The sequence below is a fragment of the Choristoneura fumiferana genome, chromosome 14 (assembly GCF_025370935.1).
Source record: "Choristoneura fumiferana chromosome 14, NRCan_CFum_1, whole genome shotgun sequence".
In the NCBI taxonomy this organism is placed as follows: Eukaryota; Metazoa; Arthropoda; class Insecta; order Lepidoptera; family Tortricidae; genus Choristoneura; species Choristoneura fumiferana.
The window spans coordinates 6684284-6707476 of NC_133485.1; the positions used below are offsets into that span (position 1 = coordinate 6684284).

The 23193-nt window shown below is 41.3% G+C and overlaps 3 protein-coding genes across 4 annotated transcripts in view; 2 read left to right on the forward strand and 1 right to left on the reverse strand.

Moving 5' to 3' along the window:
• Positions 1-15305, forward strand: part of Galphao (G protein alpha o subunit) — a 56580-nt gene extending 41275 nt beyond the window's left edge. For both annotated transcript variants that reach the window (XM_074097308.1, XM_074097307.1), the window contains exons 5-8: positions 5696-5824; positions 7985-8114; positions 10985-11138; positions 12243-15305. In XM_074097308.1, coding sequence (XP_073953409.1) covers positions 5696-5824; positions 7985-8114; positions 10985-11138; positions 12243-12430 — 601 coding nt within the window. In that variant the 3' untranslated portion in view covers positions 12431-15305. The remainder of the gene's footprint in view (positions 1-5695; positions 5825-7984; positions 8115-10984; positions 11139-12242) is intronic.
• A 2141-nt stretch (positions 15306-17446) lies between these two features.
• Positions 17447-20053, reverse strand: pch2 (pachytene checkpoint 2 protein). Its single transcript, XM_074097312.1, has one exon. The coding sequence runs from the start codon at positions 19861-19863 to the stop codon at positions 18544-18546; it is 1320 nt and encodes a 439-aa protein (XP_073953413.1). The 5' UTR covers positions 19864-20053; the 3' UTR covers positions 17447-18543.
• Positions 20054-20491: 438 nt separating this feature from the next.
• koko (cyclin Q) lies at positions 20492-21775 on the forward strand. The gene is made up of 2 exons (XM_074097315.1): positions 20492-21319; positions 21630-21775. The coding sequence occupies exons 1-2, from the start codon at positions 20654-20656 to the stop codon at positions 21717-21719; spliced, it is 756 nt and encodes a 251-aa protein (XP_073953416.1). The 5' UTR covers positions 20492-20653; the 3' UTR covers positions 21720-21775.
• The last annotated feature ends 1418 nt before the right edge of the window (positions 21776-23193 follow it).

The window sequence follows — 23193 nt, forward strand, 5'->3', positions numbered from 1 at the left end:
ATATTTGAATAGGTCTCTTACACACCCGTTCTGGATGTGCGTGCATCCATGCATTGCATTGCTGCCGTTCAAGCGGATGGAAAATTGGTACTATTGTCAGTCAGACATTCATTATAAGCATTATGTAGCATGCCGATGTAAGGTATCAAATATCATTTGGCAGATGTTACATAGCGGAAAACGAATGCCGCTGACGTTATATCATTCGTGAAGTGGTGTATCGATTAAAGACACTTTTTCCAACCTTTTCAAATACTGCACACATGGTCGTAACTAATACTTACATTCTATTTGAGGTTACTAGTTAAAAATACATGGCTCAGCCGATTAGGGGGTGGATTTCGTTAAAGTCTTGCTGAAATGTATTATTCATCGGACGATCACTCGGCCGACGTCATTAAGCGTCTCGTGCCGTCGCCACTCGATTGGTTGTAAGCAAGTTAATGATTGCCAACCAAGGTTTTCTGTACTCCTTTTCTATCTTGCTACCTTTTTTGTACGACAAATTATTCAACCCCGCTTTAGTATTGATAGGAGCGGGACAGGTCAGCGCTTTTTGCTCTTTATCTGTATTCGTTGAATTGAATGGTGTTAACGGACGCTGTGGGGAGCGTGAGATGTATATTTTAGACTCATTGATTAATTAATCTTGTTGGTCTAACTAAGGAATTGATTCTTCAATATTCTTGTAAATAATGCTACGTCTAAATGCTGCGGTGGATTTGTTTATACAGTCTCTAAATATACAGTATATCATATTTATTTCAAAGTCGAATTGTTTAGGCTGCACTTAAATTGAAGTGAAGTAGAAGTGGACGTCTTTCGGCTGACATGATGATGATAGGATACCTAGACATAAGATTAAAAAAAAAAACAGAATGAATCCGACCCGCAAACAAATCAAGATCATTTTCGGAGATATTGTGAGAGCACAGAGTAGAGCGAGTGCACTGGGCCTAACCCAGGGGACATGGGAGAAGGGGTGGCGACTGATTTATATGGCGATCGCATGACGCCAGCGCTAATTCCGGAAGCACTTCACAGACCCCGCCGATTAAGCATTAAAACATGCAAACATATCTAAACCTTATCCTCTGAACTTTAGAGAACAGAACTATTATTTGTTTAGTTCTGCCGCAGTATAATCCTCGTATTTGAGTTGTCGCGCCTTTTCAGAAGTAACGTTTGATTGATTATGTAACACCCCCTTAGCCTCTTCCGTGTTGCAACTTCTAAGGAATACTGTTTTCCATTTTGACGTTAATTGTGTGGTTGGAAATGTCACTGTAACGTATTCATTGTTTTAAAACTTGTAGTTACAGATGCCACTATTTGTGTTGTGTTTTTTGAAGATAAGGAAACATTGTATATTTTGACTGATGAAATTGTTTTGTGCATTTGTAGCTTAAAAAGAAATGTTAACTGGCAATCGGGCGCAAGAGGCATTTGTCTTTAGCCATGTATGTTGCTTTTTTGCGTACCTTCTCTTATCACTACATAATATAAAACAAATGCACTTCTCATCTCTGTCTTATACATCCATCCATCCACTAACTCCACAGATTTTGATGTGTTTTTCACCATCAGTTAGATATTTTTTCACGGAAGGTGCATACATATCTTAATATATAAAAATGAATCCCTATTTCCCTTGGTCACGGCATCACGCGTAAACGGCTGGACCGATTTCACTAATTATTTTTTTGTTGTTTGCTATTGTCAGGAGAAGGTTCTTATAAAAGAAGATTTAGAAAGTTAATAAAAGAAAACTACACCGGTGGCGAAGCCGCGGGAACCAGCTAGTTTACAATAAAACCTAATTAATTTTTATGCAAGTACAAAAAATATTTTAAAACCAAGTCGCTGATTTTTTATTTCTAAATTACACCCGCGCGAAGCCCTCTTGATTTGTATAAAAAATCTTTTATAGACGGATTTTGCCCTACATTCTGTGTCGAATCATACTTTTTCGCGAAACTAAAAATCGCTATTATTTTGTTGCTTCTGTACGGCCTAGTTTTGCTTGTCTTCAGCCTGTGTGTGGCTTAATTCTCTCTCCCAAACGTATTGGGTCGCCAGATTTTGAACTCTGTCCGAACTCGAAACTATCTGCCAGTCGAGACTGGAGTGCAACCCTGGCAATAAAAGCGGGGCGATTGTTAGTGGCGGTGTCAATCCCAAGGCCCGACATATGGTAACCGTAGTCGGGCGGGTCGTTCAGTGAAAGGGCTCCGGATCGGCGAGGCTCGGCGCGGCGGCGCGGTGCGGTATTGATCGCACCGGACCTGTTGCCGGGCGGCCCTGCTCACCCAGCGTCCGCACTATTGCAATCGTTTTTGCACTTGCTCATATTCAGTTCTAACACAATACCACAACACAATACCAACAAGCTCAAACCCATTCACATCCATACCAAATATGACCACTTTTCAAATACCAGACCCGATTCCACTGTATACAACATCGAGTCGATCTTTTTACTGAACGTTCATGTTTTTTTTTTTATTGGATAAAGTAGGTACTAAGCACTTTCACCAGAAGATGTAATGGTGTAATTTTCTACTGATCCAATTTACAATTTATCCTTGTCTAGTGACCCAGTTAGTGTTGACAGAGCGTTGACGTCAGAAGCGGCGCGAGACAGCGCCCATCGGGTACGCCGCGCGCTACGCGACTCTACAACCTTCGCGGACCCTCCAAACACTAGCGATAAGTCGTTGGCAGCTTCCACTATCTCCTAACCAAATTAGCTTTTTCAGACTCGAGAATACCCTAGCTAGTACCTACTATATCAACTAGTTTGAATCGAAAGCGAGAGCTTCAAGTGTCGTCGCCGCTCCGATTCAATGTCATAGGGGTGCTAGATGTTTGGACGACTGCCAAAGCAAACTTGGAACGCAGAGCCTTTGTGTGCCCTGAACTACTGCTATATGGAGTGGAAAAACTGCCTACGTAATACCTTATACGGATCTAATTTTATACGTTCGGTTGGGTTTCGTCTATTTGTAAGTTTCTTTGTGGCACGGCGGTCCGAACAAATATTGACTTGACCTAATAATTATAACCAAAGAAAAATTATCTAAATATAATTTGTATTTCTGCACAATTTGAAACTGTTTTCACGGCTTTCTCTAACTAGGTATACTTATTTTAGTAAAGATCTTTTTCGGGATTTGTGTTCTTGATGATGTTTCGTGTCTCATAATAGTGCAGAGTGTGCGTTGCACACGGGCGCAAGCGGTGTTAGGGGCGCCGGCCACGGCACTTTGTATCTATTCCATTTTGACCGCGCGCTTCCTAGATGGTGCTAAAGTAATAATTGCACACGGGCGCTACATGGGCTAAAGACGCAGCTGCTCATAAAGGATACGTTCAGGTCGGCCACCAACGGCCACTGAAGTGGATCGGATTTACAGCACGGCATACAGCATGTGACACGTCCCATCCGTCTCATTGTTTGTGTACGCGCTATGAACTTGCCCAGCTCCGAGAGCGCTGGCAGGCCGCCAACGATGCCATTTGCCTAGCCCGCCTAGATCCATACTCCTAGTGAGATTGTCCTTGACTTGCAATCGCTTACCGACACTAATCACGACACTCCGTCATTACGATTCCTTGTAACTGGCCACTTGTTTTTTTCCTTCGCATTAAACAATGGGTACTATTTAATTGTGCAGCGGCTATTTGCTTGAATGTTTTTAATACAACGACCATGCAAACCAAACATTACGATACGTGCTTTTAGAAGTTTAGTCTCGTATAACTGCTGCATAATAATATGCTAATTAACGTATTACCGGGTGCGTGCGTACCTCTTGTAATACCTACCTAGCGAATAAGTGCAATCTATGCTGTATTTTTTCCGTTAATGTTTAGTTCAATGTATTTTATTTTAACTTGCGACAGTGACGTAGTTAAACTCGCTCATGAATAAACAGTTTTTACAACTCGGAAAATTAACAATAATAATGAGTCAGCTATCTTTAATGGCTACGCAGGTAGACGTAGGTATACGTAGACTAGTTAGCAATGCGCAAAGTTTCATTATCGAACAAAAGCTCGCGTGACGGACGGACGGTTCAATTAGGCTGGAGTTAGCGCCATTACCGAGCCATACCTTGCCATACCTGCATTTCAGTGCCCTTTCTCATGTGAGCTATAAAGCTTTCATAAATACATTTAATTAACCCATTTAATACTGGACATCTAGTAAAATGTAATTTTATGGTATAACCTACTTAATGTAAAGAGGGCTCTTGACCAATTAATAATGGTTATTTTACGATATATCCGAAAGTTAGGTATGTTTTTAATTAGCAGCACGATGCTTGTTGATAATATGCTCCCAAATGGTATCATGGTAGTGGTATAGTGACACTAATGATAGAGTTATCACCGAGAACGAATAATTCGGCACTACCAACTAACTAGGTTACATAAGGAACTCAATTGAGTTTTATAATCGATTCCAACATTTTTTACACTTCGTTTCTGGTCAAATACGCCTTTGTTCGAAGTCCCTGGAAAGTTCAACCTTCTTGGAACAGATGGACGAATAATGACTCACGGAAGTTCGAATCGGGCTTGTGAGGTCAAATGGCTTCGGACTATGCTGAACTCGCTATAACTAGCTTTAATTCCGCTAAAAGTTATACCGGGTGGGCATTGTAACAGGAGCAAAAAATTAAAACACAGTTTCTGCTACTACCTACTACTACTTTGGTACTACTTTAATCCTGCAACTTTAATTCTGCAACTTTAAAAAATTCAAGTCAAGTCAAGTCAAAATATATTTATTCAATTTAGGCTATAACAAGCACTTATGAATGTCAAAAAAAATCTACCACAATAATAATTAAGTAATTTTGTCATTATATTTATTCCAAACAAATTAACTGGTATTTTTAATGTACAACATCCAATAGCCTAAATCGTCTGTCACCTGTCACGTAACAAGCTCAAGATGAAGAGTGGAAGCTGTGGTTTAATTTTTTGCTCCTGTTGCAGGGCCCACCTTGTATACGCAAGACAATCAGCCCTAATGTACGATAAAAGCCTCAATATGACGTCTCATTTGCAAATTCGTTTGAAATATTCATAAAATAGTATAGACAACAGAGGGCCCATGAGTTATTAAAGTATCGCGTGCTGTCCCGTCGCGCGTCGTGAAGTCGTTAATATGCGATGCCGTGCTTCGCGTCTACTCGGCGCTTGCAACTAGTGGCTGACCGGATGTCGCTATATACAATGGGAATGGGACCTTTTAGTTAAAACTTATTCTGGGCTAAATGGTAACGGGGACGTGAGGCGTGCCGCGGCCGCGGCTGATCACTGCTGATCCATATTAACGATGCCAGGTTAATGCATGGAACTACATATACTACTATGGTGTATGTCCTACTGTCTACGACGTAGACTCTACGTAATGTAGATTAGAAATAAAAAAGCAATATCCACTTTATATTTTATTGTTATTGTATTATTTAATTGAAATATTTTTATCAAATACTTAAACACTTTGATGGACACTACTTTCGTTAAACGTTGTTAAGCCTTATATTTGGACGCCTATAGGCGTACCGTCTATCAACGTGTTAATTTACTGGTTTGTATTGTATTACATCAATTACACCCTGTAACGCAGCAGTTACGAGTGCCAACAAGTCTAACCAAAACATTTCTTTTTTTTTTTCAGTTTCTTGGACGACCTCGACCGGTTAGGTGCTAGAGACTACCAGCCCACCGAGCAAGATATTTTAAGAACTAGAGTCAAAACCACTGGTATTGTCGAAGTGCACTTCTCCTTCAAAAACCTTAATTTCAAGTAAGTACACATATTCCTATTTTATGCTGCTCTCGCTTATTTCCAAAAACAACCTTTAGTCTACTACTACTAGACGAGTATTGCTTCAGGCGGCAAAAGAGAGCAAAAAACCTTTTTTCACTTCTCATGCTCGTAAAGTTGTATTTATGCTGGATCTAGGCGACATAAAATGACTTTTTATGCTCTAGTGCATAAAGTAATATATTTATATTTTTTTATAATTTTTATAAAACTAAAAAAAAAACAATCAAAATAGATTAATAACATTTAAAATTTATAATTATATAATGATGCATGAACAATACCTAACAGGTCCATAGTAAGTGAACAATTGTTTCCACTGTTGATATTTCATTTCCTCGCCATCGAAGTAAAAATCAATGTAAAACTCGAGCATTAAACCCATTTTCCCCTCAACGTGTCTCTCCACCCTCGCCGTAAAGGCTATATGAACGTCTCGGGTAAAATGGCTCCTTTTATACTCTTGTTATACAATCTACTATTTAGGCTTCAGAAATCTGAAAATGTGAAGACAAAATATGAAATGTCCTTATTTTTGATTCACTAGCACAGTTAAGGTACAAAAAATTAAACCGTTAAAACAGAGTTAAGGATGACAGTTTCGTGCATTTTGACACTATTAAACAATGAGTTAGCAATTAACTCTGACTACCTAATAGCGTTTACCTTTACTTGCCCGAATTTCACTTGCCATACCAACGTTTGCCATAAAATATATAGAACCGTGCTGTTTTCAGGATTTTTTTAAATGTCATCATATAGAATGCAATAGGTTAGGTTAGTTTAATATCAACTCTGAAGAAATTACTATTTCAGAAACTAATTACTTTATGGCAAATGAAAATTCTAGAAAACGATACATTCGGGCATATGAAATTCGGGCAAACGATAGAGAACCACCTAATAGTTGTACTTAACTCTAGACCGCGCGAACCCGCGAGTCACGGTCGGAACTAATAAAATAAATAAATAAAATTTAGCCCTTGTATTTATTAAAAAAAAAACAATGAATAATCCTTTCCTCTTCGACTTTTCGACACTAGCTGTCAGGTATTCATTAACAGTGTAGAGGACAGGCCATTGTTCTCAATATTTTATTTAACGTTTTCCTTACTTTTGATAATTATGCCACGCTGACTAATGTTAACAAGCCGCCGGAATGAACCTATTTACGTGATGCGAGAAAAAACAAGCGAGCATACAGTGACTTGCCTCTTGATCCCGAAGGCTAAGTCCGACTTTGTACAAGCATCTCAAAGTTCCACCAATTGTATTTTTGTTTCTTTTCTTTTGTACAATAAAGAGTTTACATACACACATACTTGCTCAACCGTTGGTATCTATCATGTCTGAAACTTTGGCAGCCCAGCAATGTAACGCTACCTGATTTACTCACATTTCCGACCGTATTTACCGTTTTATAAGCTCTGAATACATTTAGATATTTCTGCCGTGGCATAAATTATGCCTTTTGCGACGGAATTTTATGTATTGTGGTACAGGACCTTATGGAGAAAAGTCACATGATTCACTGGCTCGCCTCCCATCCCAGCATTGTTATTAGTCATTGTTCTATAAGAAATAATTATAATGTTATTTTTTTCTGTTAATTGTTATGTTTTGAGTCACATGTTATCTTTTTCGCACAGTACGTTTGACGCATGGCTTCCATTAAACTATCTAGAGACTATGATGAAATGGATTGTTAGTTATTTGAGAAAAAAACAGTGAGAAGTGGATCGTTAGACTAAATAACTGTCATGTTTAAGATTAGGTAGAATCTTTTGAGCTAGTCCCGCCCCATGACAATGAAATATGCTAAGAACATCGAAAACTGAAGAGGACACAGACACTACCTGACTGACAAAAAATAATTGCTAAGACTGTCCCTCTTTTGGCCTGAGTCCTGTAGTCTGGCCAACGTGTATGAGGCATCGACAATCGGGTAAGGTACATAGATGTCAATGGTACAAGGTATTGTTAGAATTCCATTTGGTTTCGAAAGTGATACCAGCGCGCATAAAAATTTCGTCGCTGTCACTTAATAAACGTCGGACTAATGTTCGGTAGCCATATTTAGAAATAGGTACTTAATTTTACCTACTTTGTTTCTCACGTGATCGGGCGATCGACTTCCAGATTGTTCGACGTCGGCGGCCAGCGATCGGAGAGAAAGAAATGGATTCACTGCTTCGAAGACGTGACCGCGATCATATTCTGCGTTGCTATGTCCGAATATGATCAGGTGTTGCACGAGGATGAAACAACGGTAAGTTGCTATGCTTCAACAAACTGTTCTTTGATATTAGACACCCTTACAAAGTAATGGTAACGTGAGGAACAAATATAAATAGGGTTTTTTTTTTGCATACTACTACTGTAATATGAATAACTCTTTTCTGCAGTGACACTTGATGATACAAATTCAACTGTCATTGTTTTTGTACTTTGTAAGGAGTGATTCTTTATAGGCCGCGTGGGTACTGATAATTTCCGAGAAGGAAGTCCGGCAATTCTAACTTTTGGTCTAGGGAAAAACCCACACAATTTCAACTAAATAATAATGAAAAGCCGCGTATCCATTAGAGCAGCCTCAGGCCGAGCACCCGGTTTTTTGGCCGTGCTCAAAGGAGCCTCAGTCTGAGCCGTGCCTTTGGCAGCGTCTCCACTTGCGCGGCCTCGGAGCAAGGCAGCCGCTCGGCCCGAGGACGCCTCTAGTGGATACGCGGCTTAAGTCAATCGACAATCAGTCAAAGGTGTTACTTTTTATAGTGTAGAAAACGTGCCTTTTGAATCCAGCTCTGTTTAGGGGAATAAAGGTACGTGGGGCTCGCCCGGATGAATATTCGGGCGTTTGAACCGCCGTCATTATTCCCAACAGTTTTGTTATCAGATTTCTTAAGAAATGGATAGAATAAACATCCAAATCTGACATATATTGGAGCTGTATACATAGCCGTGCTTGGCTCAATATTAAATTGACACCAGTTAATTCTAAATTTCCACTAAAAACCACTCGAAGGGTCATTGCCATTGAGTGTGAGCGGCACAGGTGCATAAAGTGACTACCACGACGCCCACTGCACGCGCCGGGCTTAGACTCTTCAAGTCGATACCGTGCAGTACAGGCTTGGTTCTGCGCCCTCCCCGGCTGGTGCCGGATTATTCATAGAGGTTACTTTTCGTTGGCTCTTATGCCCTCATATCCTACTCCGATAGCAGAGCGGTACCGAGAGCACGATCGCTTCCGCCCAAACGACCCTTGCCTTACAGTGCCCAGATCGAACGAGCAGGTACTTGGCATAGGCTCGCCTGATTAAAGATACGTCGCCCTAAGGCACGACGTTGCCTTATATTCGAGTCCACGATGAACCATGAACTAACATGCGGCCGCAGGCGTAGTGGTTCGCATGATTTGAGCCTGCTGGATCGGATCACACGCAACTAAGTCATAGGCTAACGTCTTCTCCTCTTACTTACTTACTACTAAGTTAGGTACTTTTTAGGATTGTTAACAAAGATTGCATTGATTCAAGTAACTGTAACTTAAATCTAACCTAACCACGATTACTACTCAACTTCGCGGTTGCTAAATTTTGTAATTATTGATAATTAATACTTGGCAATCACGAACTGGTAGACGAAGAGCTGGCAGGCGTCCCTCTAAGTGGACTGACGACATTGCGAGAGTTGCGGGCAACCGGTGGATGCTAATGGCGAGTTGTCGTTCATTGTGATTTGTGGCTACCCTAACCATTTTCAAATAGTTTTGGTTCATTGCCGTTCAATCGAAATAATTTGATTAGACCTTAAAGACTGTCCACGATAAAATCCGGGCATGCCTGATCTGGTGTATCTTTGTAATTAATGCTAATTTTCAAGCAACACTTTTTTGTAATAGCCTGTGGTTATGAAACTACATAATAAAATTACAATCACAATAAAATGTTAGTGTCTGTGAGTTTTAGCTTTATGTATTTCACTGTGCCTAAATTACTTTGTACAGCGTTTTTTGATAATCTTCACTCGTTTTCAATGTCAATGCCACAATTGTATTTATATTTTCACAAGCTGTTTTACGGTCATTAGGATATTATCTTTCCAATATAAATCACGATGTAACTGTTTTCTACTTGGGGGAGTCGGGAAAACTTTCTAATCCAAGCACCAAAAGTAGTTTTTATATGGGAGGCATTTTTCTGTAAAAAAGGTAAATTCACCAAATTTAAAACACTTCCAAACTACCTCAATCTGAAGTCAATTCGAAAAATATTAACTGTCGTGAAAAGACAATGTTATAAGCTATAACGTGGACTGTCCAATTAAAAAAAAATATATAAACTTTACATAAAAACCTAGAAAAGACCGTCAGAACACGCTGTACAAAATAAGTTAGGCACAGTATAATATAAAACTAAACTCACAGACGCCCTAACTTTTTATTATGATTATATTTTTATTATGTAGTTTCATAACCACTTGTAGTGTATAAGAGAGCATCTTCCCATATATGTCTAACGGCTATGTATGTGTGCATTAGTATATAAGGAGTATTATATTATAATATCTGCCTGTTACATAGGGATACACTAATATCTGCTTGAATATTAGAATTCATTACAATACACCAGATCAGGCATGCCCGGATTTTATCTTGGACAGTCTTTACTTTAAGAGTAGTATGACTCGTCTATCTATTATCTTTGTTGATTTTATACCTTACTGCTGGGCTTTACCCTCGACTTCGCTCGCGAAAATCATAATTATCATGCATACCGTTATTATACTAAATTCCCAAAAATTTAATCGTGATCTTCGTTAAACTTGCATAAAGACTAATATAAGGGATAAAAAGTAGCCTATTCCAGAGATCTAGCTATCTGCGTACCAAATATAATGCCCACTTACTTACATCGATGGGCTGCATGGAAATACTTCCACCGAAATTATAATAGAAGTTGATCTATCTAAGACATTGAATCCGTGCGGAGTCCGCTCCGCTCGTGGGGGAAGGTGGCCATACGTAAATAAAAAAAAACACGCGTCGCCTGAGAAATAAGTCGTGCGCGTAGGCCCTAAGAGTAATATGATTCCATTCAGTACCGTTATTTACCCCCTCTCTTTGTCTAATAATTGCAGAACCGCATGCAAGAGTCGCTCAAGCTGTTTGATTCGATTTGCAACAACAAGTGGTTCACCGACACTAGCATCATTCTGTTCCTAAACAAGAAGGACTTGTTCGAAGAGAAGATACGCAAGTCGCCGCTCACGATCTGCTTCCCAGAATACACCGGTAAGTCTCCATAATAGTGTTAGACGGGTCAGAAGCGTTTAAACCAACCTTACTGCATCACATACTGTATATCACATAGTATAGTGTAATGTATGTCTGAGGATGGGAGATTCAGGGGATCATGACTCCTTCCCGTCGCTAATTATCTAGCTAGGCCATAGTATGACTGGGCCGGAAAGGCCCGGGTGACTAACTTTGAACCCAACACTGGACTGCCCAGGAGCTGGGATCCAGCCTGCGCCGGCTGGCAAACTCCACCCCGACTGGCCATATGGCCAGTCTGACGCACAGCTAGGCTATTAGTTAGACAACAGACTCTCTCCGACTCCGACACGTATATTGTGATCGATTATAGTTCACCAGATCCTTAAATATTACTGAAGGAAGAAAAAAAATATCGCCAACATGGCAGTGCTTCACGAAGTAGAAAGAAACTCTTTAAATTTGCTCTAATTGAACTTGTGACCTGTCGCACAATAAAAAGGTATTTGATTAAGATTGGTTTTTTGGAATCTTTTTGTATTTTTTTATTTCAATTCCAAAAAAAACAATTCAATTTTATTAGTATTTGATTAAGTTAGATATCCAATAAATTTACTTTGAATGTAAACCCACCGTGAATGGTTTACAGCTTTCTTATTCATTGTTTGTTATTAATTTAGACTAGCATTTTTAATTGTTTACCACCACTATCACCAGTGAACACTATTGCGTTGGCATTGCGACGATATAATGTCGAAGGTATTAAGGTAGAAAACAAGCTATATTTCATTTTTAGTGCCAGCTTTTTTTGTTGACTTTGTGCACTATCATCCAAATTACATATCTAGTTCTATGTGGATGCCATCATCTGTTGAAGAATTCCGTCCTGCAGATATATCATTTAAATTCAGTTTAGGTTGAGCATTACAAAATAACTTAACACAATAATTATTTGGTTTCAGCAGTCAAGTCATGAAAACTAATTTAAGACATTATTTTTTGATAGATGATCAAATGATAATCATAGACAACCAATATGGCGATGTGTTTAGAGTAGTCCACAAATGATATAGCGGCGAGTAATGTAATATTATTTTATTATAATACTTGGTTTGTCGGCAGGCGCGCAAGAGTACGGCGAGGCGGCGGCGTACATCCAGGCGCAGTTCGAGGCCAAGAACAAGTCCACCACGAAGGAGATCTACTGCCACATGACGTGCGCCACCGACACCAACAACATCCAGTTCGTGTTCGACGCCGTCACCGACGTCATCATCGCCAACAACCTGCGCGGCTGCGGCCTCTACTAGACACCCCGCGCGTCGCACCCCCGCTAAATACCGATACCTTGTTAACTGGCTAGCGATTTTTTAACCGTAACGTTTTATCCTTTGTAATTCAGTCGTCGGACCGGAGAGCGTCTCGCTTGTCTGATCAGTGGACGGCTCTCCCTCGCCCGGGCGAGCCGGCGACGAGGCACTCCCTGAATTGTACGGATTTTTTATTACTTAAAGCGTTTCGTCTCGTGAACTGGACACGTTTGCTATGCGATATCGGCCCGGCGTCATAACCCCTGTAAGCATATCAGCGCCGGTCCGGCCGCGGGCCGGCGGCCGGCGGAGCCGCGGCGCCCGGCCCGGCGGAGCGCCCGGCCGGATCAGTTGTGATGTGATCGTTATTTTCCTTGTAACATAGACCGATACCTCTTTCGTCGAGATCATTTTGGTAGTCTTGCGGCAGTCAGCCGCGAGGTCACGGATGCGAGTTAGAGATCTAGTGTTCAATTCTAAATGTTGGTGCTAGAGGGACTCGCCGGTCCGGCCGGGCGCCGGCCCCGAGGCGGCATCGATGTTTACGTTGTATTTGTGTAAGAGTATTTATAGCCGCGTGTGGTAACCGCTTGGAGCTGCGACAGCAAACGCTTATATACTCACTCTCTTACGGACCAAAACAGAAGGAACCAATATAGTAAAACTGAGCTCTGTAGTGGAACGGACGAGCGCGTACGTTCACAGGCCTACTTTATTTGATACAAAACGTCATTCCATTATTAAGTATTATCACTTTGATGAGAATTTATTTTTTATAAACTTTTGATGCAACACTACCCACTGTCACGCTGAGATATTGTGTCGTTGTTTGCGTGCGGAGTCTGCTGTAGACTGCTTCCGCCTAGCGCGGCGTCGTTGGCGCACAAATTTATTATTCCTTACGAGAGCATTTCTTCGTTATGCCATATTTTTTAAATAGTTATTCTGTTTGTATTTTTTCTATAAATCATTTTACTGTAACCTTAAAATGTAGCCCGTAAGAATAAAGTTTTGTTTAATTATTACAATGATGGTATTTATTTAATGTAGCGTACGTATTTGTATTGAAGGTGGTACTTGCAACTGGCATGTTTGATGGAGCGGCGCCGCCGCGGCCGCTGTAAGATATGTGAGTATATAAACTTGGTATACACTCGCGAATTGGCGTAATCAAACACTATACATATATATAACTATATAACATAATTTATTATTAATATAAAAATAAAATCTTACTTTTAAGCGTTAGGGCAGTAACTGTATCAATAAACATTAATTAATAATGCAATTAGACGGTAACCTTTACTATTGTCATAGTTAGGTGATTGATTTTTCATTTTATGTTTATGAGTATGTATAAAGTGGATAAATGAAAATGTGACGCCTACACTGTGACGCGCGGGCCGCAGCGCCGGCGCCAAACCAAAGATTTTACGCGAGTTCAATATTTTGTAAGAAAATCCACTTTGACATGGAGAGCCGAGAACGCGCCGCGCCCGCGGCCTGCGCCCGAGCGCCCGCTCGCTTGTTGCTAGGTAGGTTTTTTACTGTTATGTAAACAATATGTGTACGTAAAACTAATAAAAATAATATTAGCGCAGTTCTACATTTGACCCAAACCTAAATTTAAGTAAGCTTCACACTACATTAAAAGTTTTTTAATGCATGAATGGTGGTGGATGTAATTTAATTCAAATGTCTTCGTTATCGTGTAAGCCTCACCGTGCGGCAGCTGGCTCGCGACGCTGCCTCGCCGCCGCCAGCTCACGTCCAACTATAAAGCGGCCGCATATAATAAGCAGTGTGTCACTGTCAGTGACGGCAGCTTCAGTCGCGCAGGCGAGGCAGCGCCCGCACGGCGCAACATCACTCATGCATTTACTTGGAGACGTTCCGCCGCTAAACATTAACTTGTATGCTTTAATGTTTCGAGTGAATGTGATGTAAATTTTATACACTGGCCGCATTTGTTTATTCGCTCGGATCACATTTAGTTTATAAGTGACAGTAACCAAAACGCACACGCCACAAGAACGAGTTCGGGGCACAAACCGTGCGCACAAATGATCGCGAATAAAATGACGTGCGACGCTTCTTATTTGAAGACTGAAATGTTGCGGGAGTTGGCGCTTGCGCCCGGGACAGTTGGGAACGCGCCGCGAGGCTGCGGGCTGCGGCCGCCGTCGCCGACGCAGCGCAAACAGTACTGAGCGACATTCAGTTGTAATTTTTAATATTAAACGCTCACAAAACACAATGTTGTCGATTTAAAAACAATATCACCATGCTTCATTCATATTTGCCAAAGTTAATACTAACCTCACTATTTATACCTACTGTATGTTCTTCGAAGATAAAATTGCGAGGCGCGGAAGGGCGCGGCGGCCGCCGCCGCCCCGACACCGTGTTGGTACTGATCGGAGTACAATGTTGAAAAATATCTTATTTAGAATTGATGACATGTAAACATTAATTTGTAGCGCGCGCGGTGGCGGGGCGGCGGACCGGCGCGCGCCCGTTCCCGTTCCCGCCGCCCCGCCGCCCCGCAATCACCTGTCTAATGAACAAACGTTTAAGAAAGTAAAATTTTTAGTCACTAGTGGGTAACTTTTGAATGTGATTCAATCTTATCTTTATTTTTCTATATCGAGTGACATCTTTTGTAAGTTTTAGTTTCTTGTTCCAACTTATATTTTGTAATGCATTTACTGAAAGCGATGTATTTAACCAACGATATAATGAAGTAATATTTTCTCTTTTTTGTATCTCGTCTGCACTGGTATTTTTTATTGAATTTACTATAAATGTACTTTAAGTGTATAATTTTAAATAAATTACTGAAAATGATTATATTCTAATTTTTATGTTCAAATAATTATTATAGTTTTATTTCTATCCTTATTCCGGCCCTTAGTTAGTCAAATATGGAAAGTCCATCCAATGTCACTACAAGTCACAAGCTGTCTTCAAATTTTGCACGTAGGTTAGGTACAGTCGAGCGTGGAACCTTTTCATAATTAATTTCACTTTGATTTCTTTGGTAAATGTAGGGGATGTCAAGGTGATATTAGCAGCACAAAGGTTCCACCCTGGTACGCGATTCAGTTTCCTTAACTGTACTCGACAGTATAGTTTAATGAGAAAAGTTTTTCCATGTCAGTCTTCATGACATTGTCATAAGATTGATTTTTACCTGGCCTCTGTAAAAACTTTTTTCACTAAATCTATAAAATTGTACATTGCAAGAATAGAATAACATTTGTGCTGGCCCGAGCACGCTGCGGTATCTTTGCGATTATTCGCCACCTGCGAGCCGCCGAGATGCCGTCGCGTAGACGCACACGGTCATATACGGTCGGCGGCACGCTGGCGCCAAATAATCGCCGAGATACCGCAGCGCGCGCGCCGCGTTTCCGCTCCGCCGAGAAACCGCCGGCAAAAATGCTAGTGTGCACAGCACAAGCCCTGTGTTATGCGTGTTATTAATATTTAGTTAGTTGTATTTAACTAATCAGGCTTTCGACTCTCACGCACGTGTTAGAAATAAACTTCTATCAACTATGCCAGAATTCATTATTTAGCAAGCAGCTAAAATATCAGCATCGAAAGATTTACATTGCATTACTATTTCAACGATAACTTACCTGCGACCGGCGGAGTGCCGGTGCGCAAGTCGGACACACTGGACTGGGGCCGGGTCTGCAAGTCTTGCAAAGCAAAGTAGCATAGAGTACCTAAGAGTAAGAGTAGAGTATCTAAGAGCCGAGTTTCCTTATTGGTTGTTCCTCACTCGCTGTTGTATTTCCACCAATACCTATCCAATTAATCTGTCATATCCCAGGATAACAGGATCAAAGGAATTTGGGCACAAATTTGTGCCTCTGGGAGAGGACAGTTAAGTGGTAGCAATACACAATAGGCTCAGAGTTGCTTGGGGTTTCTCTACCTACGGGATCGAATCAGAAATGAGGAGATACATAGAAGAACAGGGGTCACCAACATAACCAAGCGAATTAGATCGTTGAAGTGGCAATGGGCAGGCCATAGCACGGAGAACAGATGATCGTTGGGGCCGAAAGATTCTCGAGTGGATACCGACAAGCGCAGCGTAGAACGTCCACCAACGAGATGGACAGATGACTGGTTGGACTGTGGATGCAAACCGCTTCCAACCGAGGCAATGATGGGAATTACCCAAACATACCATATAGTACTTACGACTTTGGGCAGCAGAGGTAATCTTAAATTACGGCATGTTTTCACGCCTCTTGTCTTGCAGTAATGGGATATACTGGAAGTTTGAGAATCCGCCTAAAAGAGTACTATTTAAAGATGATTACTGCAATTGTTTAGAAGTTATATTATAAGGTTGCAAAGTTCGCAAATTTGATACTGACTGACTAGAGAGCTGAAATTTGGCACAGATGTAGTTTTCAGTACCCACGTGAAAGGGAGATCTTTGAAACTTGGATTCTTGAAGGTCTGAAGTACTTGGTGGCCTTGATGTAAAACCTAAGAGCCCAACAAAAGTATAAGAGGTAAGTAGTGAAATGCTGTCTTAGTTGAAATTAATTTGATAAGGGATTTCTTATGGCACATAAATATGCAAGGTCTTAAGTAATTTATAAGGAACCCTAAGAGCATAGCCAAATTAGCTATAGAGCTGCCGCCTTAGTAAGTTATTGAAACTAATGAGTGCATTCTAATGGTCCATAAAATACCTGTAGTACTTATTCTAGTCTATTCCTGAATCCTAGGCTACTGCCACCAAGAAAATGTACCAAACTGAATTCTTTCCTCCATACCACTCTCAACTGCAAGCCAAGTTTACTCTGTGCGTCTGTTTAAACCTTGTAATATGTCTGTTTCGTTGTAGCTCCTACACCGATGAACTGATTTTATTAGGATGGGAACCAACCTAAATGGGACACTTGTAAATAATATGCGGACTTTGCCATTTGTTTAGGCTCTTAGACCTTAGATCTTAAGTCTTTATAGTGAGTAAAAAAACACTCATTGACTAATTTATCAAAATTATATTTACTATTCATCATCATCATCATCATCCCAGCCTATATACGTCCCACTGCTGGGCACAGGCCTCCTCTCAGAACAAGAGGGCATGGGCCATAGTTCCCACGCGGGCCCAGTGCGGATTGGGAACTTCACACGCACCATTGAATTGCTTCGCAGGTTTGTGCAGGTTTCCTCACGATGTTTTCCTTCACCGCAAAGCTCGTGGTAAATTTCAAATGTAATTCCGCACATGAATTTCGAAAAACTCAGAGGTGCGAGCCGGGGTTTGAACCCACGACCCTCTGTTTGAGAGGCGATAGGTCAAACCACTAGGCCACCACGGCTTACACTAGGCCACCACGGCTTACACTAGGCCACCACGGCTTACACTAGGCCACCACGGCTTACGCTAGGCCACCACGGCTTACACTAGGACACCACGGCTTACACTAGGCCACCACGGCTTACACTAGGCCACCACGGCTTACAATTATTGGATTGGAAATTATCACAGCATTAAAGAGAATTCTTATAGTTAATGTATTCTTATAATTAAAACATTTCATTTGATTAAAAACTAGGTACAACCACAAGGCACAAGTAGTCAATCAAAACATAAAAAAATTAAGATACACTGCAGAACTTAATACTAATTGTAGTTAGACAACCCCCAGGTTTACCCCCTGTTTTACCATCCATTGATAAAATTGATCTGATGGATAAATGTGATGCTGTCTCTGTTTGAATAGGAGACGGCATCACATTTATCCGTCAAATAAAATTAGTCAATGGATGAAACAGCCCCTTAATAATTTAAACTTTCGTGAAATTTGTTAAAAATGGTTTAGGAAGCGAACTAGCACTATTACTATTAAACTGGCAGTTTACTTTACTTTATATACATGTTTTTAATTGACATGAAATGTTGGACCGGCTTATGTTTACACAGACATAGAACATATTTCATGGATTTGTTCGCCTAATTTGTCTGTTTTATGTATGGCAGTAATCACTGTGGTAATTTGGCACTTTTTTAAATATTGAAGGACATTTGCATTCTACTGGTTATAAGCTTGCTGTATGTTTGAAAATGCTACTCAATGTCCATTAAGTATTATTTCATTATTTTTATTCTGTGGTTTAGTTACAGGTTCGTCTTCTAGAAGAGCTGCTTCATCTTCTAAGTGGCACTTCAAGGCTGCACTGAGGGCCTCAATGAACTCTAGAAGAGTGGTGCGCGTCTGAGCGGAGCGTGGTGCATGTAACGCGAGGGCTAAGAAGGGCAAGCGGCGGAGCGCGCGGCCCGACAGCCCGGCTGCAGCCGCTGAATTTGCCACCGCCCAGAGACGCAAGCTCGTGCGGGCGTGGTCAGACTCAGCCCAGCCAGAGCCGTGGAGTATGCGCAGCGCGAAGAGCAGCTCGCGCGGCGCCACCGCCCCGCGCGCCATCAGCTCCTCGCAACAGCCGCGCAGGATCTCGTAGGCGGCGCGTGGCGCCGGCGGGCCCACGCGACGCTTCAAGTCCGCGCGGTCCACGAACGCGACATCTACCGCAGTCGTCAAATTGGACGTAGCCAGAACTAAGGCGTTCGGAAGCCGGCGCAGGCGATCCAGCTGCGTGAGCAGCGCGTTGACCGCGCGCAGAGCGTCCGAGGGCTCCAGACCCGCCATGGCGGCGCGTCGCGCGTGCGCTAAAGACTCCACTTCGTCCACGAGAACCAAGCACAGCATCCGCGGGTCCGACGCTATCTCACGAACACGATCGAACAATTTAGCGACCAGCTTGCCGCTTTCCGAGAACCATTTAGAGAAGAGCCCGTGAGCGTTGATCTCTATTAGGCGAGCACGCGGAAACCGATCGCCAAGGCGGACTGCCAGCTTTTGGGCGAGCGCGCGACAAAGACTAGTCTTACCTGTACCGGGCGGTCCGTGCAATAGCACGACACGGCTCCAGCCGACTATAAGCGGATTAACGCCCCGGTCTGTGAGGTCTAACGCAGTCTCTACATAACGCAGCGTGTCTTCTTTAAGCCTTCCGTCGTATATGAGACTCTCCCACAGCCCGTGGAACTCGTCCGCAGGTAGAGCCCAAACGTCAGCGGCGGATACTTCTTCGCCAGACGTTCCGTCTGTCATTGTGTCTGTCTCCGCACCGTACTGATCCATGGTGTAGATATGAATCACGAGTTCGACTTCGTTCGGCGTCACATCTGTCTCGTGCTCCGTATCGCATATCGTAATACTTTGCACATGTTCTTTTAACTCCGGCGTATCTTCGTACGAGCTGCTGGTGATAGTGGTTCCAGGAGATAGCTTAGATAACTTCATCAAATAAGCACGCACTATGTTTTTTAAAGTGTCCTTTGATGCTTGACTTTGTATTATTTGAACAGCTTCAATGTGAAGAGGTCTACTCATGGTGGAGAGAAATTGTTATTGTGATAATATATTGAAAGTTAAAAGTATATTCAGTTGACAGATAGGGAACAGAAAATTTACTTTACTATATACTCGCTAACCGCCGTGCCAAGTTTAAACTTTAAAAACTGTCAAAGTTTTGTATTTCTTTTCTTCTCTGCAAGATGGGCGCAAAAGGATTTAGCCCATACAGCAACATTTTAAATCTACTTTAACTTTCAGTAATGTGCTTTTATTATTTTCTAGAATACGCGTTAAGGTGATGTTATGTGTTATTAAATAAAAATAATCAGTGCTGAAGAAAACTTGTTACTTATTCTTTCATCTTCATCATCAGCCGGAAGACGTCCCCTGTCAATCCAAGACCTTTCGATTAGAACGCCACAGTGAATTCGCCACTTGCATACACTGTTTGCCAGCCATTAAAATACATCAGATGACTGTACAAAAAGAAAGTCTACAAAGATCAAAAATAAAATGCTCGTATCGTAAACTAAACACAGTCGAGCACAGAACACAGAAAAAAAACTACATATTGTTTGTTCTGTTCCGTGATGCCGAGGCTTGAAAGCGCGATTTATTTTTACGCCGCTGTTTGAGGTATAACAATAACTGCGCGTACTTATTTCTCACCTTCTTTGTCATAACCAATCCAACCAACTCTATCTCGTTTATGTCAATACAGTATTTGTCAATTTTGCATTTGTGGTTTTCGTTTTCGTTCGATTATTTTACGACAAATAGGTAATTCTAACCTTGTAAGTTAACTCGGTTGTACTTGTAAATAATTATGAAAGACGTAATAGATGTGATGGCTTTGCAAAGCAGTAGACGGGAAAGACGATTGCCAGATTATCGTAGTGCACCAGGCCATAGTTTAGCTACTAATTTTATATTCGAGTGCGGTATAAAACTAGGCTTGCAGCCGGCGACAGTTGCTGCGGGAGCTGTGTTTTATCATAGATTCTTTAAAGATGCCGATAAAAACGACTACGACTGCTATGTCATATGTACTGCGTGCCTCTGCGCAGCTGGGAAGTCTCGCGATGAGCCCGTGAAACTTCGCGATGCTGTAAATGTAGCGTACAACGCTATAAATCGCGGTGGTGGGCCGTTAGAATTGGGTGAAGAGTATTGGTCTTGGCGAGGCGCAGTGGCGCAAGCAGAGTTGTTGGTGCTTCGAGTGTTGGGCTTCAACTTGGACGCGCCATCGCCGCACCGATATCTCCTGCACTACTTGCGCTCGCTGCAGGAATGGTTTCCGGCGGCGCAGTGGCGCTCAGCCCCAATAGCGCGTACAGCGATGGCTTTCCTGCAAGATCTCCATCATTCTGTTGCAGTATTAGACTATAGAGCGCCTCATATTGCAGTGGCCAGTCTAACACTAGCTCTGCATGTTTTGGGTGTATCTGTGCCTCTAGCATCCACATTAGACGACGATGCTGCATGGTACTCTGTAAGTATAGATCATATTACTCTTATGTTTTATATTAAACTAGCTGTCCACCCTGTCTTCACATGGGTGAAGAAGACTAGACCAAATTTTCCTTTCAAAGTAGGTATTTCTAACCTTGCACCCATTCCTTCTGTTAAAATGTTCACATTTTCTTTCCTATAAGCCTTGTATAACAGTTACAAACAAACACAACTAAAAAAGAGTTAGCCAAATAGATGCAGCCATCACAGTGACATACATATGTAAATTCGGTAAATTATATTTAGTTATAGATTTCAAGAGTTAACTTCAAATGTAATTCTGATTTCAGGTATTCACAAAGGACTTGCAAAAAGAAAAGAACTGGGAAATAATGGAGAAGATAATGCAAGTCTATAGCAGAGAACCTGAACCAATTTAAAAAAATAATTGGGTGTTAGCTTAAGTGTATTCTAAATAAAATATGATGAAATGATACTATTACTTTTAGTTGTTTATAACCCGCATCATACTTGAAACGCCATAATTGCTGGGCTATACAAATAGATTGGCATCTTCACACACATAATTAAATTACTTTTCATCACTGTTTTTCCTTGGATTTTAAATTTCGAAAAATCCATGGTTATAGCCATGTTCTCCCTGAATCCTCTGCTTGTGACAGCTCAAACTCAAACATTTTCTCATCATTAGTAAAGTCAAGTGCAAAATAGACAATTACAATTTTAGTATGCTTATTGTTAATATTGACTGAATAAACATTGAATAATTTGTTATAGTTATTATTGTAATGTTAGTGTCAGTAAAGAAAACAACATAGAATACTCCATATAAATCGTTATTTTATCCATAGAGAAAGCAATGGAGTTTCAACCAAATACAATATTTATATAACAATCTATGTCATGTATACAGTATACTTGAAACGTTTAGGTAATTAACAATATGTAAACAAACTTCAGCTGCCAGATATGGTACATTCAAGGATTTTAAACATTTTACTTATCTATAAATTGTAATACAAATTAGACTAATGTATTTCAATACAGAAATGTAAGTGTTGAATTGAATGAGTAGTTTAATGGGGGTGTTGGGGGAGGACTCCAATATAGAGATCTCTCCAGGCAGGTGTTATGCCTGGGGACCGAAGTCCGAAGGAAGAGCGTCGGAGCTTGTATATATGCGACCGCGTTGAGAAACTTCGATAGCGCGGTGTAGAACATGGTCGGAGTTTCTATTGTTGTTCACTAGATGGCGCTAGGAGTCGCGACAGGGGGAATTTTAATATAATTAAGACAGAAATTGAAGTTGTTTTGTTTATATTTAGTTAAATACTTATCCAAACCAAGTATAGTGATTTGTGGATATCAGCTAGTCATTAGACGGATTCTGCAATCCACCTCTGCTTTAGTGGTAGTGGAATCATATGGAATCGCTGAATGTACCAGTGCATTTTGCGCCTGAGGAAGAACAGCTTAGTGATTGGATGCTATAGCGTTGGAACAGAGGGGCTAATACGAAACTCGGAGTTCGGATCGCACCGTCCCTTCCACTCGCGTATTAAAGGGCAACACAGAAAGCGTGCGCGGGTCGGGTCGTGTCCGCCGCGTGAGCCGCGCGGTTCGTTGTATTCACACAGAGCGGGCGCGGCCCGCGGCGCAGCGGCTATCAATGTTGCCAGTTTAGTGACTTAGTGCCTAGAAGTGACGACTTTTGCTTAAATCTTAGCGACCGCAAAAAAGTTTTGACGACAAAAATGGTTTATCAGGCGACTTTTGGAGTACAAATTAAAACAGTTCTAGAACCAATAACAGATACGACATTTTTGTCAACTCGACACAGAATTATACAGTGCCGCGAGATATATGTGGAAACGACAAACGCGCTTGCGCACC